General features: G+C 41.7%; 1 protein-coding gene across 11 annotated transcripts in view; it reads left to right on the top strand.

The window, feature by feature from the left end:
• Positions 1-12,307, top strand: part of MAP2K5 (mitogen-activated protein kinase kinase 5) — a 269,517-nt gene that overhangs the window by 194,426 nt on the left and 62,784 nt on the right. For 8 of the 11 annotated variants that reach the window (XM_027067609.2, XM_027067613.2, XM_027067608.2 and 5 more), the window contains 2 exons: positions 11,300-11,326; positions 11,638-11,670. The exons of 2 other annotated variants lie outside the window; for them this stretch is intronic. In XM_027067609.2, the coding sequence (XP_026923410.1) occupies positions 11,300-11,326; positions 11,638-11,670 (60 nt within the window). Of the gene's footprint in view, positions 1-1,674; positions 5,174-11,299; positions 11,327-11,637; positions 11,671-12,307 lie in introns of those variants that run through there. One more of the 11 variants, XM_053223827.1, reaches the window with a different exon arrangement.

Below are 12,307 nucleotides of genomic sequence, written 5' to 3'. Positions count from 1 at the left end.
CTTGACTATAGCCCTAGTTCTAGTTGGGCAAAATACAGTAAACAAAAGAAACTTTTCCAGTGAAAGGCCTTCCTCCACCCCTTTGCCTCCATAGCCAGGCACCTGCAAACGCTCGATGACTCGGGGCAGAGAGGACCAGGAGGCAGCAAGTGAGACACCCATCAAGTGACAAGTTAAATCATTGTCAGAATGAGGTTTCTGGGGGGCATCTGGGTGAGTCAGTTGGTTAAGTATCTGATGCTTGATTTTGGCTCAGGTCATGATCTCACGGTTTGTGGGATCAAGCACCACATCGGACTCTGCACTGACAACGCAGAGCCTGCTTGGGATTCTCTTTCTCTGTCTCTCTCTGCCCCTCCCCTGCTTACTCTCTCTCTCTCTACCTCTCAAAAAAGAATATGGTTTCTGTCCCCCTTCCCCCCATTCTACACACACAGAGCTAACCTGAGTTCTGTTCCTGGCTTTTCTTGCTAGTTGTTTGACCTTAGTTCTTTTCAGACCTCAGTTACCTCATCTGGAAAATGATAGAGGTGTCCTAGGTCAGTGATTTGCAGAATTACATGGGAAGACAGGGCATAAAATAGATGGGAATTCACTCCCAGACACCTACATACATGCATGCACACACAAATACCAGGCAGTTCTGTTTTTGTCTGTTAATTTTTGTTAATGTGTCTAAGTAATACCTTGCATAAACCTTGAGTTATTTGGTAACCAGGGTCTGAAAAATGCTGAGCTAGATACTTCTGTGGTCTCCTTTCATCTTGTATGAGCAATTTTCCCCTCTTGTCCACACCTTCAGCTACCTTTCTCATCACCATCTCCCAAGTACACTCTTGGACTTTATTGAACTGGATTTCACCCAAATCAAACTATGAGAGGTATGAACCGCATCTCTGAAACAGGAATCAAACTTTTTGTTTAGTTCATTCTAAATTTTTTTTTGTTTAAGTGTATTGATTTATTTTGAGACAGACAGAAACAGCCCAAGTGGAGGAGGGGCAGAGAGAGAGGTAGACAGAGAATTCCAAGCAGGCTCCGCACCATCAGCACAGAGGCAGACATGGGGCTCAAACTCACGAAACTGTGAGATCATGACCTGAGCCGAAATCAAAAGTCAGACACTTCACCGACTGAGCCACCCAGGTGCCCCGTTTGGTTCATTCTAGATCCATGACTTCTTTTCTTTAAATCCTGTTTTGAATCTCGTTTACAGCCAAACCAGTAAGACACATGTTAATTAGCATGATTATGTGTGACTCTATTTCAAGATTCTTTCCCTTCTAATGCCAAATAATGCAGGGGGCGCCTGAGTGGCTCAGTCGGTTGAGTGTCCGACTTTGGCTCAGGTCATGATCTAATGCGAAATAAAGCATGTATTAGCTACAGTTGCAGCTTATCTCAAAATATCAGCAGGCCAAACAATGTTGTCAAATGGCATCATGGTAAAAAAAAAAAAAAAAAAAAAAAAAAAAGGCAGCAATATATAGAGTCTTAGCCCACAAAGAAAGCATTCTGTGAAATGCCTGAAAACATCCCTTTTTTGGGGACACTGTCTTAGAAATCTACAGCACCTTGAATCTAGCAAATTGTATTTTATCCAAAAATTAAGTGGCATTTTAAGGAGAATGCAAACCCTGTGATTTAAGTCTTAGCTCTGTCACTAACTTTCAGGGACCTTAAAGAAGTCACTCATTTTTGTGGACCAGCATTCGCAGCTTATCCATCCACTGGATCCTAGACTCCAATACAGTGCCTGGCGTAGAGTAAGTTCTTGATAAAGACACATGAACTGGGGTGCCTGGGTATCTCGGTCGGTGAAGTGTTCAGCTCTTGATTTCAACTCAGGTCATGATCTCACGGTTTGCTATCAGTACAGAGCCTACTTGGGATCCTCTCTCTCCCTCTCTCTCTCTGCCACTATCCCACTCATGCTCCCTCTCTCTGTCTTTCTAAAAATAAGTAAACTTAAAAAAAAAAAGGATGTGAATCAATGAATTAGTGATTTAGCCTGACTTCACTTTTTTTACATGTTGACCTAACAGATTTTAGAATCAGAAAGAACTAAGAATCAATACACATTTTTAAGCTTTCAGTTTGTAATTTTGTCCCCTTTTCTTCTGTGTCCATATTTCCCCTCTGTCCTGCCAGCATTAATACCTGAAGGATCAAAGCTTCCAAAGAAATGTGATAGTTGTCTTAAGATACTTGAGGGTTCTCATGTAAGAAAAGACGTGGATTTGCACTGTCAGGAAAGTAGAGCTGGAACAAGAGAGAGAATAGACAGTCAGAAGACATAAAGTCCCCATCACTGTATGCATCCAGACAGAAGCCCTGTGAGCCAGGAGTGTAATGAAGGAGGGATTCAGGGATCACACAGAGGTGGGTCAGATTAAAAAACCTTTAAGATTCTTTCAGACCCCGAGAGTCTGTGATTCTACTTGAGTGTTGGACAGGCCTCTCCTCAACCAAACAAATACAAGGCTAATGTATTTCCTGTCTGATGCAGGGGAGAGGCAACAGGTAGAAACTTCCATCAGACTTGTCTAGATTCTGTAATTGCTTTAATCGTGTACTCATTTTGACTCTCGAATACCTTGTCAGTATGAAACCCAAATGGAAGAGTACAGGAAAGAAGTAATTCTTTTTCAGCCCAAGATTTATACACGTCTGTTCCTCTCCACTGAGCCAACTGTGTGATATGGCTATCTATCAAAAGCTGAAGGCACGTGTAGCTGCCAGGAGTTTCTCCTCCTGAGTAGCATATAATGTCCAGGACAAGGCAACTGAGCCAGTCTTTCCGAGGCATGTGTTCAGGTGTGGGTGTCACACTTTATGAGGAACACACACGCATGGCACCACATTCCGAGAAACGTGGTCACAGTGGTGGAGAATGTGAAGCCATGTTCACCTCCGCCAGGCAGCTTTATGGTGCAGGTAACAGAACACCCAACTCAGGTTGCCTCAACCACAAGGGGACTTAATTGAAATCCATGGTCAAAAAGCCAAGTATTCCTGGGTTTTTTGGTAGAACTGGATTCAACAGGTCACTTTTGGCTCTGTTTCTGGTAGGCTTCTTCCTTCACAGACCAAGAATGGCTTTTGGGGTTCCCGGGCCACCTGCTTCCCAGTTAGAAAGGAATAACAAACCTCTCTTCCCCACAGGCAGCAAGAGGCCATAGGCTTCAGTTTGATTGGATCAGTTAACTTCCCCAAGCCCAGGGGACTTAGCTGTTGCGGACTAGTTTAAGCCTGAACCACATGTCCTGCCCATAAAGCTGGCGATGAAGTAGGTGAGGATGTGAAGTACATGGGCTATTTAGGGCTAGGGGAATGTTATCAGAGTGTCATTACTAATAGAAGGGGGAAGAACAGAGGGCAATCAATCATAGCAGATGATCTCAAGGAGAAAACAGGATGCTCACTCGGGAAAGAAAACTTCGTGAAGAAACAGCCATCTTCAAATATGTGAGTTGCTGCCACTAAATCACTACAGCTCCAGACCATGGGTATATCTCCTAGGGAGACATATTTGAACTCGTAATAAGAAAGAACTTTCTGACAATTTAAGCCACCCAGGATGGAATCATTGGAATCCCATTCCTGGAAGTCTTCTTCCAGAGTCAGAAGCAAGGAGTCCGACCAGGTGACCTCTAACATCGTTCTGGATTCTTTCGCTTGTGGAGGATTGAAGTTAATAGAGATGCAGACTAAATGATAGCTCCAGAAAAACGCTTTGAGACATTTTGACACTTTAAAAATCTTTTGTTATAGCACATTTATTTGACCGTAAACAATGGAATGGTCAATAGGCCTTTCTCAAAAAGGCCACATCCCCTCCCACTCCCTGCCCCCCACATACATAACTGATACTCTAAACTAGATTCTAGAATAAGACCACCCTTTTGGGGGGAAGAAAGAAAAGTTTGGTACAGCCAGTGTATTTTCTTTGAAAGGAAAAATCTTCTCTGTGAGGAAAGTGCTCAATGGACATCTTGGCAAGGCTAAGGGAGAAGATTCATTTTATAACTCACGTGTTTCATTTTAAAATGTGTTTGTGAGCCCCTGCTTTTCTTACAAAATTCAGGCCTGAATATTAAAATTTCCATGTGCCCAGAGGATGATTTACTAGGGTTCCTATACCCCTATGTGAAGTAGGACATGAGCTATGTCAGTTTTAAATACACAAGGGATAAAAGAGTGTAGACTGGCAGTCAGGTCCTTTCTTTCCTGCTCACTGACTGGCAGACCCAGCAAATGAATAATGTTACACTCTACCTTGACGCTCCAGCTGCTGTGTTTTGTGTGAAAATGCATCGTCCTTGATACTCGGGAAGCAGTGAGAGCCAAGTGATCTAATTTATGGCCGTGATGATTTTCTGTCTGGTCCCATCTGAGCTGAGCCCTCCTCTAGGCATCTTACAGCCTTTCTGTCCCACCCAGCTATTTGTGAAATTCAGGGATATCTAGTCTGAGCTTTTCAAAACTGGTCCCTCCTAAAGGCAACAGAGAGAAAGTGCCAGGGAGTGGATTTTAGAAGCTGGGAATCCTACTGACTTTCTCGTGTCCCACCGAGTAGCTCCTTGTTAAATCATCTGACAGCTTATTTTTGTTTTAAGTCATTAATTGTTGTTTAAATAAGACCCATGACTTATTTTTTGTTTTTGTTTTGTTCTATGTAAGATACGCTAATAGATTTCCAGGCATGATAAGAACTTGAACAAGGACAGAGGCTGATAAACAAGAGAGATATGGCACAAGTGAATTATACTTGTTAATTTTGTATTATTAGTAATAATATATATTACTCATTTATTTTGTCTCGTGCATTCATTCAATATCTAAAAATATCAGTTTGTCAGAATTCCCATTTATGGTTCACTAGGGTACATTTTATTCTTCTTTTTTAATACTTTTTAAGGTTTGTTTATTTTGAGAAAGAATGAGAGACACAACCAGAAGAGGAAGGGCAGAGAAAGAGAGAGGGTGGGACAGAGGATCCAAGGCAGACTCTGTGCTGACAACAGAGCGCCCCATGTGGGGCTTGAACTCATGAACCATGAGATCATGACCTGAGCCAAAGTTGGATGCTTAACCGACTAAGCCACCCAGATGCCCCTGTTCTCTCTCTCTCTTTTTTTTCTCAAAAACAAAACAAAAAAAAAAACAAAACCCAGTCCTTTGTTTAGGAAATCTTACCTTTTTTTTATGAAACATTTGTTTAATGTTTATTGTTGAGAGAGACAGAGACAGAACGTGAGTGGAGGAAGGGCAGAGAGAGAGAGGGAGACACAGAATCTGAAGCAGGCTCTAGGCTCTGAGCTGTCAGCACAGAGCTGGATATGGGGCTCGAATTCACGAACTGTGAGATCATGACCTGAGCCGAAGTCAGACACTTAACCGACTGAACCACCCAGGTACCCCTAGGAAGTCTTATTTTAAGTTAGTGGTATTAAGCAATATGTGTTTAGCTTGTAGTCATGTGGAAATGATTTTTCTGTTCTCTTGTTGAAGCCTTTTTGAGATTTGGGCACTTTGTTTTTGCAAAGTTGTAGCAGATTGGAGGTGGTGTGTACCTAAGTTTTAGCACCCCACACGGTGCCAGATAAAATAAGATTGACTGTACCAGTCAATCAGAGCCAGTACCAGCTCTCCCGTGGGTAGGAAAAAATATGGCACCTGAATGGGAAGCTCTGCCTGGGAGGACTCTTTGGATTATCCTCTGGCTCATCCCCTCACTTTGTAATCAAGAGCCCTGAACCCAGTGAAGGGAGGGAGCTTCTGAGACCATGGGGGTCTGACTGCCAGGGGGCTTTTTGACTCCAGTGCATATGCATTTTCTCCACACCAAGCAGCTGCCTGAGTCAGCACTATGGTCTAGCCCGGGCTGTATCTTGGGCACTATGCCCCTCAAAGCCTCAGTTTCCCTAACAGCAAAATGAGTAGACTGAAGTAGATCATCTCTGCAGCTACTTTCATTAAAGAAAAAAAGTTTTAGGTCATTATTCTTCATTTACAATATAAAAGTCCCAGTTTACCATAATCCTGGTTTATGTTAGGCAGGGTTAAGCTTAATGCATCTGATTTGAAAAGAGAGTCTGCAAAATAGCTATCGTTCCTAAAATGTGTGTGAAATAAGAATAGAGTTGAACAGGGGCACTTGGGTGGCTCAGTCGGTTAAGCGTCCGACTTCAACTCAGGTCATGATTTCGCAGTCCGTGAGTTCGAGCCCCATGTCAGGCTCTGGGCTGATGGCTCAGAGCCTGGAGCCTGCTTCCAATTCTGTGTCTCCCTCTCTCTCTGCCCCGCCCCCCCCCCCCCCATTCATGCTCTGTCTCTCTCTGTCTCAAAAATAAATAAACATTAAAAAAAAAATTTAAAAAAAAAGAATAGAGTTGAACATTGCAGGCTCAAGTGTAGTGCCAGGAACACCACACACACACACACACACACACACACACACACTCCTGGTATTCTTTAAAAATGCTCACCGTATCATTTAATTTCATATTTCCTTCTTCTACTTAAGAGAAAATAACACAAGCTAGGAAAGCAGTAAATATGTAAAGAGAAAATTTGTCAACTGATATTGGAAGATCTGACCTCGGTCACACATAAATCTCTGCGACAAGGGCTGCAGGGCAAGCCATCATTCCAGAGAGTAAAAGAGAAAATGAAAGCTATTGCTGGTGTCTTCTCGAAGTTACATAGGTGGATCATTTTAGTTTCCTGACTGTGCTTCTGCACATAATGTAAAAGGGCTGGTGGCCAAGCCTGCTTTCCCGCTGTGTGTACACAGCACCTCTGCAGAGGTGGGCGTGTAATGCGGGGTCCCCAGAGTTGCTGTTTATCACCAGAGCCGTTGACTACATAGTTGAGGCCCCACAAGTAAACTTTTGCATCAGGAGCTTCCTTTCCGGGATCATTTTCCAAAGCCATTAGTCATGCTATGGGAGCTCTTCTAATTGCCAGCTATACAGTCCTTGCAAGGAAATATGTGACAAATGTTACTGCAGTAACACCCCACAACTGATACTTAGGCCCGCCCGTTATGAAGTCTTTCCTCCCCATTTAAACACACAAGGATCTGTCTTACATCAGACTGAGGTGTCCCCTGTTAGTGTGCCTTAAAGCCTTATAGCTAAGGGCTGGCAAAAGGGGGGAAAAAGGCTATGCCCAGAAGAGAAAAGAGGTTCAACTAATTAGTCTATCAAAATGCTACTAGTTCTGGAGACTGATTAGCAAAGTGTAACGGCTGGAGCAATTATTGTTCTGTTCATTGTCCCAAAGTACTAGTTAGATGTAGACTACTCGACACCAGCAAAATGTGCAAACGGGAATCTGGACTTGGACGAGTTAGTTATAAACAGCATTTCCTGTGTTGTGAGGTACAGGCAGTTCATCAGCCCTAACAATATTATTGTGTTCCTCTGAACTCTGCTCTCACAGCTCAGCATTTGGAAGGCAGACCTAGAATAAAGAGAGGCATTCACAAAGCTAACATTTTATATCAAGCACCCTTAGTACCACTTTTAATGTGCTATAAAACTAGGGGCTTCACTTTTTCATGAACTGTGTGTAAAAGCAGAGGCAGTGACTGGAGGTTGACTTTGTTTCAGTCTGTTTTATGGTTGCTGTGCCCGTACGGTAATGTGATCTTGAAAAAGGTAAACAACAAAGAGTTTAGCAGTGAAAAATAAGCCTAATATAAATACAGTCGGGTACATGGCAATTCAGAATTTGAAAAATATGACTGTGGCATTAAATTTTCTGGTGGAATTAAACAGAGGAACAGAATATAACCTTTAAGGCAATATATCTGAGACCAAGAAAGGAAAGAATATATCTAACTCTATGGTCTGTGTGGCATTCATATAAAGAAAAGCACAGTAGCTTTATTTAATTGAGAAAATGAATCAATTACAATGATGTTGTGTCCTCAAGTTCTCGTGAAATAGAAGATATAAGTCACCGCATTGTGTAACAGTGTTAAAAAGTAATTGAGTATCTTAAGCATTTTGAATCAATTTCAGGTACCGGCACTGCTACCTTAATACAAAATTTATGAAGATGATTTCATATAATATGTAGCTATCAAAGCTGTGTAATAAAACCTGGTAACAACATCTCTCTTTAAAAACCTGGGCAAAATGGTATAGTTAGAAGATCATAAAAAAGACTCTGATACTGCTGTTTCCCTCTTCCTCGTTGTAAGGAGAAAGCATTAAAATAGTAAAATTTTGTCTTCAACCATGGTTTCTTTAACCCACAGAATAGGGCAAGGTGGAGACCTCTTAAGAGTTTAGTTCATGAGGAAAAATGTTCTCCCCTGAACTCATTTCACACAACTTATGTATTGCTGGGAACAGTGTCACACAGTTTATTCCTGAATTTATTTTGAAACATCTCACTTAGAATGTTTGCCACATGTTTTCCTCAGAGAATGTTGTAATCCCCCCTGACTGTTGGAAATTTGTGAAAAACACTCTCTTTGCCAAAAATGGATTTCTAATTTGTTCATTACAAGTAGCCCTCCTGTTGAAGTAGATATATCTTACTAAGAATGGCGGGTGGGGGGAGAAGATCCATGTGTACTTGAAAAATAAATAAATAAAAGCCAATCTCCTGTTGGGAAGTTACCTGGGCCTTTCATGAGTTTTGAAAAGGAGTATGGCTTCTTACTAAAATCCTTAGCCTCTCCAGGGTGGTAGTTAACCCTCTCTCTTCCTTTTTTTTTTTTTTTAATTTTTTAACATTTATTCATTTTTGATAGAGAAAGAGTGAATGGGAGAGGGGCAGAGAGAGAGGGAGACACAGACTCCGAAGCAGGCTCCAGGCTCTGAGCTGTCAATGCAGAGCCCTACATGGGGCTCGAACTCACAAACTGCGAGATCATGACCTGAGCCGAAGTCAGACGCTCAACCAACTGAGCCACCCAGGCACCCCGCTTTTAAAAAAAATTTTATGTTTATTTATTTTTGAGAGAGGCAGAGAGAGAGAGAGAGAGAGAGAGAGAGAGAGCGGGAGAGGAGCAGAGAGAGAGCACAACACAGAATCTGAAGCAGGCTCCAGGCTCTGAGCTGTCAGCGCAGAGCCCGATGTGAGGCTTGAACTCATGAACCATGAGATCATTATCTGAGCAGAAGTCAGAGTCTTAACCGACTGAGCCACCCAGGTGTCTCTCTCTCCCTTTTTAAAGTAAATCTTTCCCATCAGAGCATTATGCAGAAATACTCAGTGACTAGAGGAAGGAGCAGTAATTCGGCATAACATTAAGTGGGAACTACCCGAGGAGACTACGAGCCAGTCAGCCTGGGACATAGGTTTCAGGGAGTGGTGACTGAGTAGAGCAGGGATGAGTGGGTGCCATGTTTAGTTGGGATAATACACAGGAAAGTGCTTTCTAAAACACTCAAGCACTGGTGAAAGAAGGGTCTGCTGAGAAGCCTCGTAGATGCAAAAGAAATGCAAAAACATAGTTTCTGCCCTTGAGAAGCATGCATTCTAGTTGAAAGGAACCCACCTGCCCAAATTGATTATTTACCCACTTTACCATGCCAAGAATATTTCTACAAGTATATCTACACAAATCCAGTTTGAAATCGTGCTGTGACCATAGGTAGATATGGGGGAAAAAAAGAGCACGGGAGAAGCCACAGTACCACAGCCTGTCCCCGTGGCCTTCACCCTGTCCCTGCCCCTGCCCTGTCCACTGGGAGGCCCAGTTTTCCCAGAGGATAGAAATGACCATCCTTGCCGACCTCAGGGTACATATGCAGATCAAATATACATGGAAGAACTTCTTAAAACACCATTAACAGGTTTTTTTACTTAAAAAATACACCTGGCTCTTAAACAACCATGGGTTTGAGCTGCATGAGTCCACTTATATGCAGGTTTTTTTTTTTTTATAAATACAGCGCAGAACTGTAAATGTATTTTCTCTTCCTTATGATTTATTTCTTAAACTAGGCTCCACTCCCAGCATGGAGCCAAGTGCAGGACTTGAACTCACAAACCTGAGATCAAGATTGGAGCTGAAGCTGAGTCGGACACCCAGCTGACTGAGCCACCCAGGCACCCCTTCCTTACGATTTTCTTAATAATTTTCTTAACTCTCTTTTCTCTAGGTTACGTTCTTATAAGAATATAGCATATAATACATCTACCATGCAAAATATGTGTTAATCGACTCTTTATTATTACTTGTTATTGGTAACACTTTTGGTCAACAGTAGGCTGATTGTATCTGGGGAGTCAAAAGTTATATATGGATTTTCAACTGCACAGGGGTCAGCATCCCTAACCCCTGTGTTGTTCAGTGATCAAATGTCCTTTTACAATTATCCCTGTATCTTACTAGCTGGTTGGAGCTCAGTTATCTCAGCAAACAACTGACCCATCAATATCATACTTGGTTCCTGAAATTTTCCTTCTTAGGAAACTTATAGTGCCTGGGACTTTATTTGCATTGAGTTAGTAATAACTGCAGTCATTTGTGTGGGGGTGGGGGATTGAAGTGTTTAGTATTTCAGTTAGTAACTGGATGTGTTATTAATTTGGTGTCACATTTTAGTCATTTTCTAAGAGACGCGGCTTATCGGTGTTAGATGTGTGAACAGCCTGCCTTCAGAATGTTGGTTAGGAGCAGACATTTACTTGCCTCTGCTTTTTGTTCCCTGGAAAACAGTGCAAAACTTGCATGGATTTGATTTTCCCAGAGAGCACTGCTTCCCAGGAAACAGGCTGAAGGAACTTTGGAAAAGGTGGTGTCTTCACCCCACTCCTGAGTTAAAGACAAATACTTCAACCACATAATTAAAGTTTTCTTCAAAAAATAGGGGATTGTGAACAGACACTGGCAGGAATCCAAAATTCTAATTTCTGACTATGATTTAATTTCAATTTTAAATAAATCGGTTTTTAATTTAAAAAGAGTGAGCTTCATAACATTAGCAATGATTGCAACATTAAGCCCAGTGTTCACAATCTAGCAATATAAAACATTATTTATATCTGAATCGTAAACAGCCTTTTGAAATGGATTATGGTTTTTCTCCCTATTCTAATACAACCTGGAGGGTACTAAAAAGTGTTGTGTGAAATTAACATTCTGCTGACTTTCGCCTATAAATGAGAAGCGAGCTATTAACATTTGTGTATTTTCATTATGTAAATTGTGTTAACACATGCCCACAAATTGCCACCAGCAATGCAATAATTTTCTCTCAGTGATCATAATGTGTCCAAGTGAGTCATTTTGATTATGACATGCTAATTACATATTGCCTTTTTTCAGATTCAGAAAAACCAGGGATCTTTAATGGTAAGCTTTATGAGTTCAGAAAAAAATTCACTTTTCTTTTTCCTGATGGCTGCTTCCTTTGCATGCTTGAATGCCTTGTTTTAAACTTAGCAAATTGCATTTTGAAGAAAATGCAAACCTTTAACTGCCTGTATTAGATTAGGTACCATTAGAAATAATAGAACATCCTGAGCATCAATGTTTTTATAAGAGTTTGCTGTTGTTGATTAATCTTGCTATATTTTATTGCATTAATGATTTTTTTTCTTTCCACTCCACTGTAAAGACATTGCAGAGGCTAATACTTTTTCCTCTCTTCTTTCCCGTTGCAGCCTCTCCAGCTTCTGCAGTGCATTGTTGATGAGGTGAGGCATCGTCTTATGTGCTTTCACTCCTAAAGTCATTCCTAATGGTGTGGAAAGCTTATATTTTGTTTCCTAATGAAGCACAGTGCCCAACATCCTCGGAGCAAGTTGTGTTGTATGGCTCTGAGCTGTGTTACGTGGACCGGCCTTGTCCGGAGTCCCACTCTCCTGATTCTGGCCCAGAATCCCTGCCCAAACAGATTGTCCCACGGGCTGGTCCTCAGGGGTATCAGAAGCCCTAAAGACAAAACAGGATGATATCAATTCATCCTCTTCTCCCTGGCCAGATGGGGATAGAGCCGGAAATTAAAGTGGTATCATTTTTTTTTCCATAGCAGATATTTAAAGTCATTCCAGTAGGCAAGGGTCAGAGTCGAACAGCAAACATAAGCTGGATAAAATTTGTCTCCCTTGCTTTATTTACCCAAAGCATAGCGGGGTGATGAAAATGTTCCAAAGCTCTGGGTCAACAGTTCAGCCTTAATTTCCTAAATAGGCATTTTCCCCAGAATACATTCCTAACTTCTTCTGCTTTTAACTAGAACCCACATATTTTAAGTCCTTCTACCTCTGATAATCCTTATCCATCGAGTTCCATTGTCCCTTTGCCTTCATGGAGTTAATCTACCAGCATTTC

Source organism: Acinonyx jubatus, chromosome B3 (genome assembly GCF_027475565.1).
Source record: "Acinonyx jubatus isolate Ajub_Pintada_27869175 chromosome B3, VMU_Ajub_asm_v1.0, whole genome shotgun sequence".
Classification (NCBI taxonomy): domain Eukaryota; kingdom Metazoa; phylum Chordata; class Mammalia; order Carnivora; family Felidae; genus Acinonyx; species Acinonyx jubatus.
This window is presented reverse-complemented; position numbering and strand designations above follow the sequence as displayed.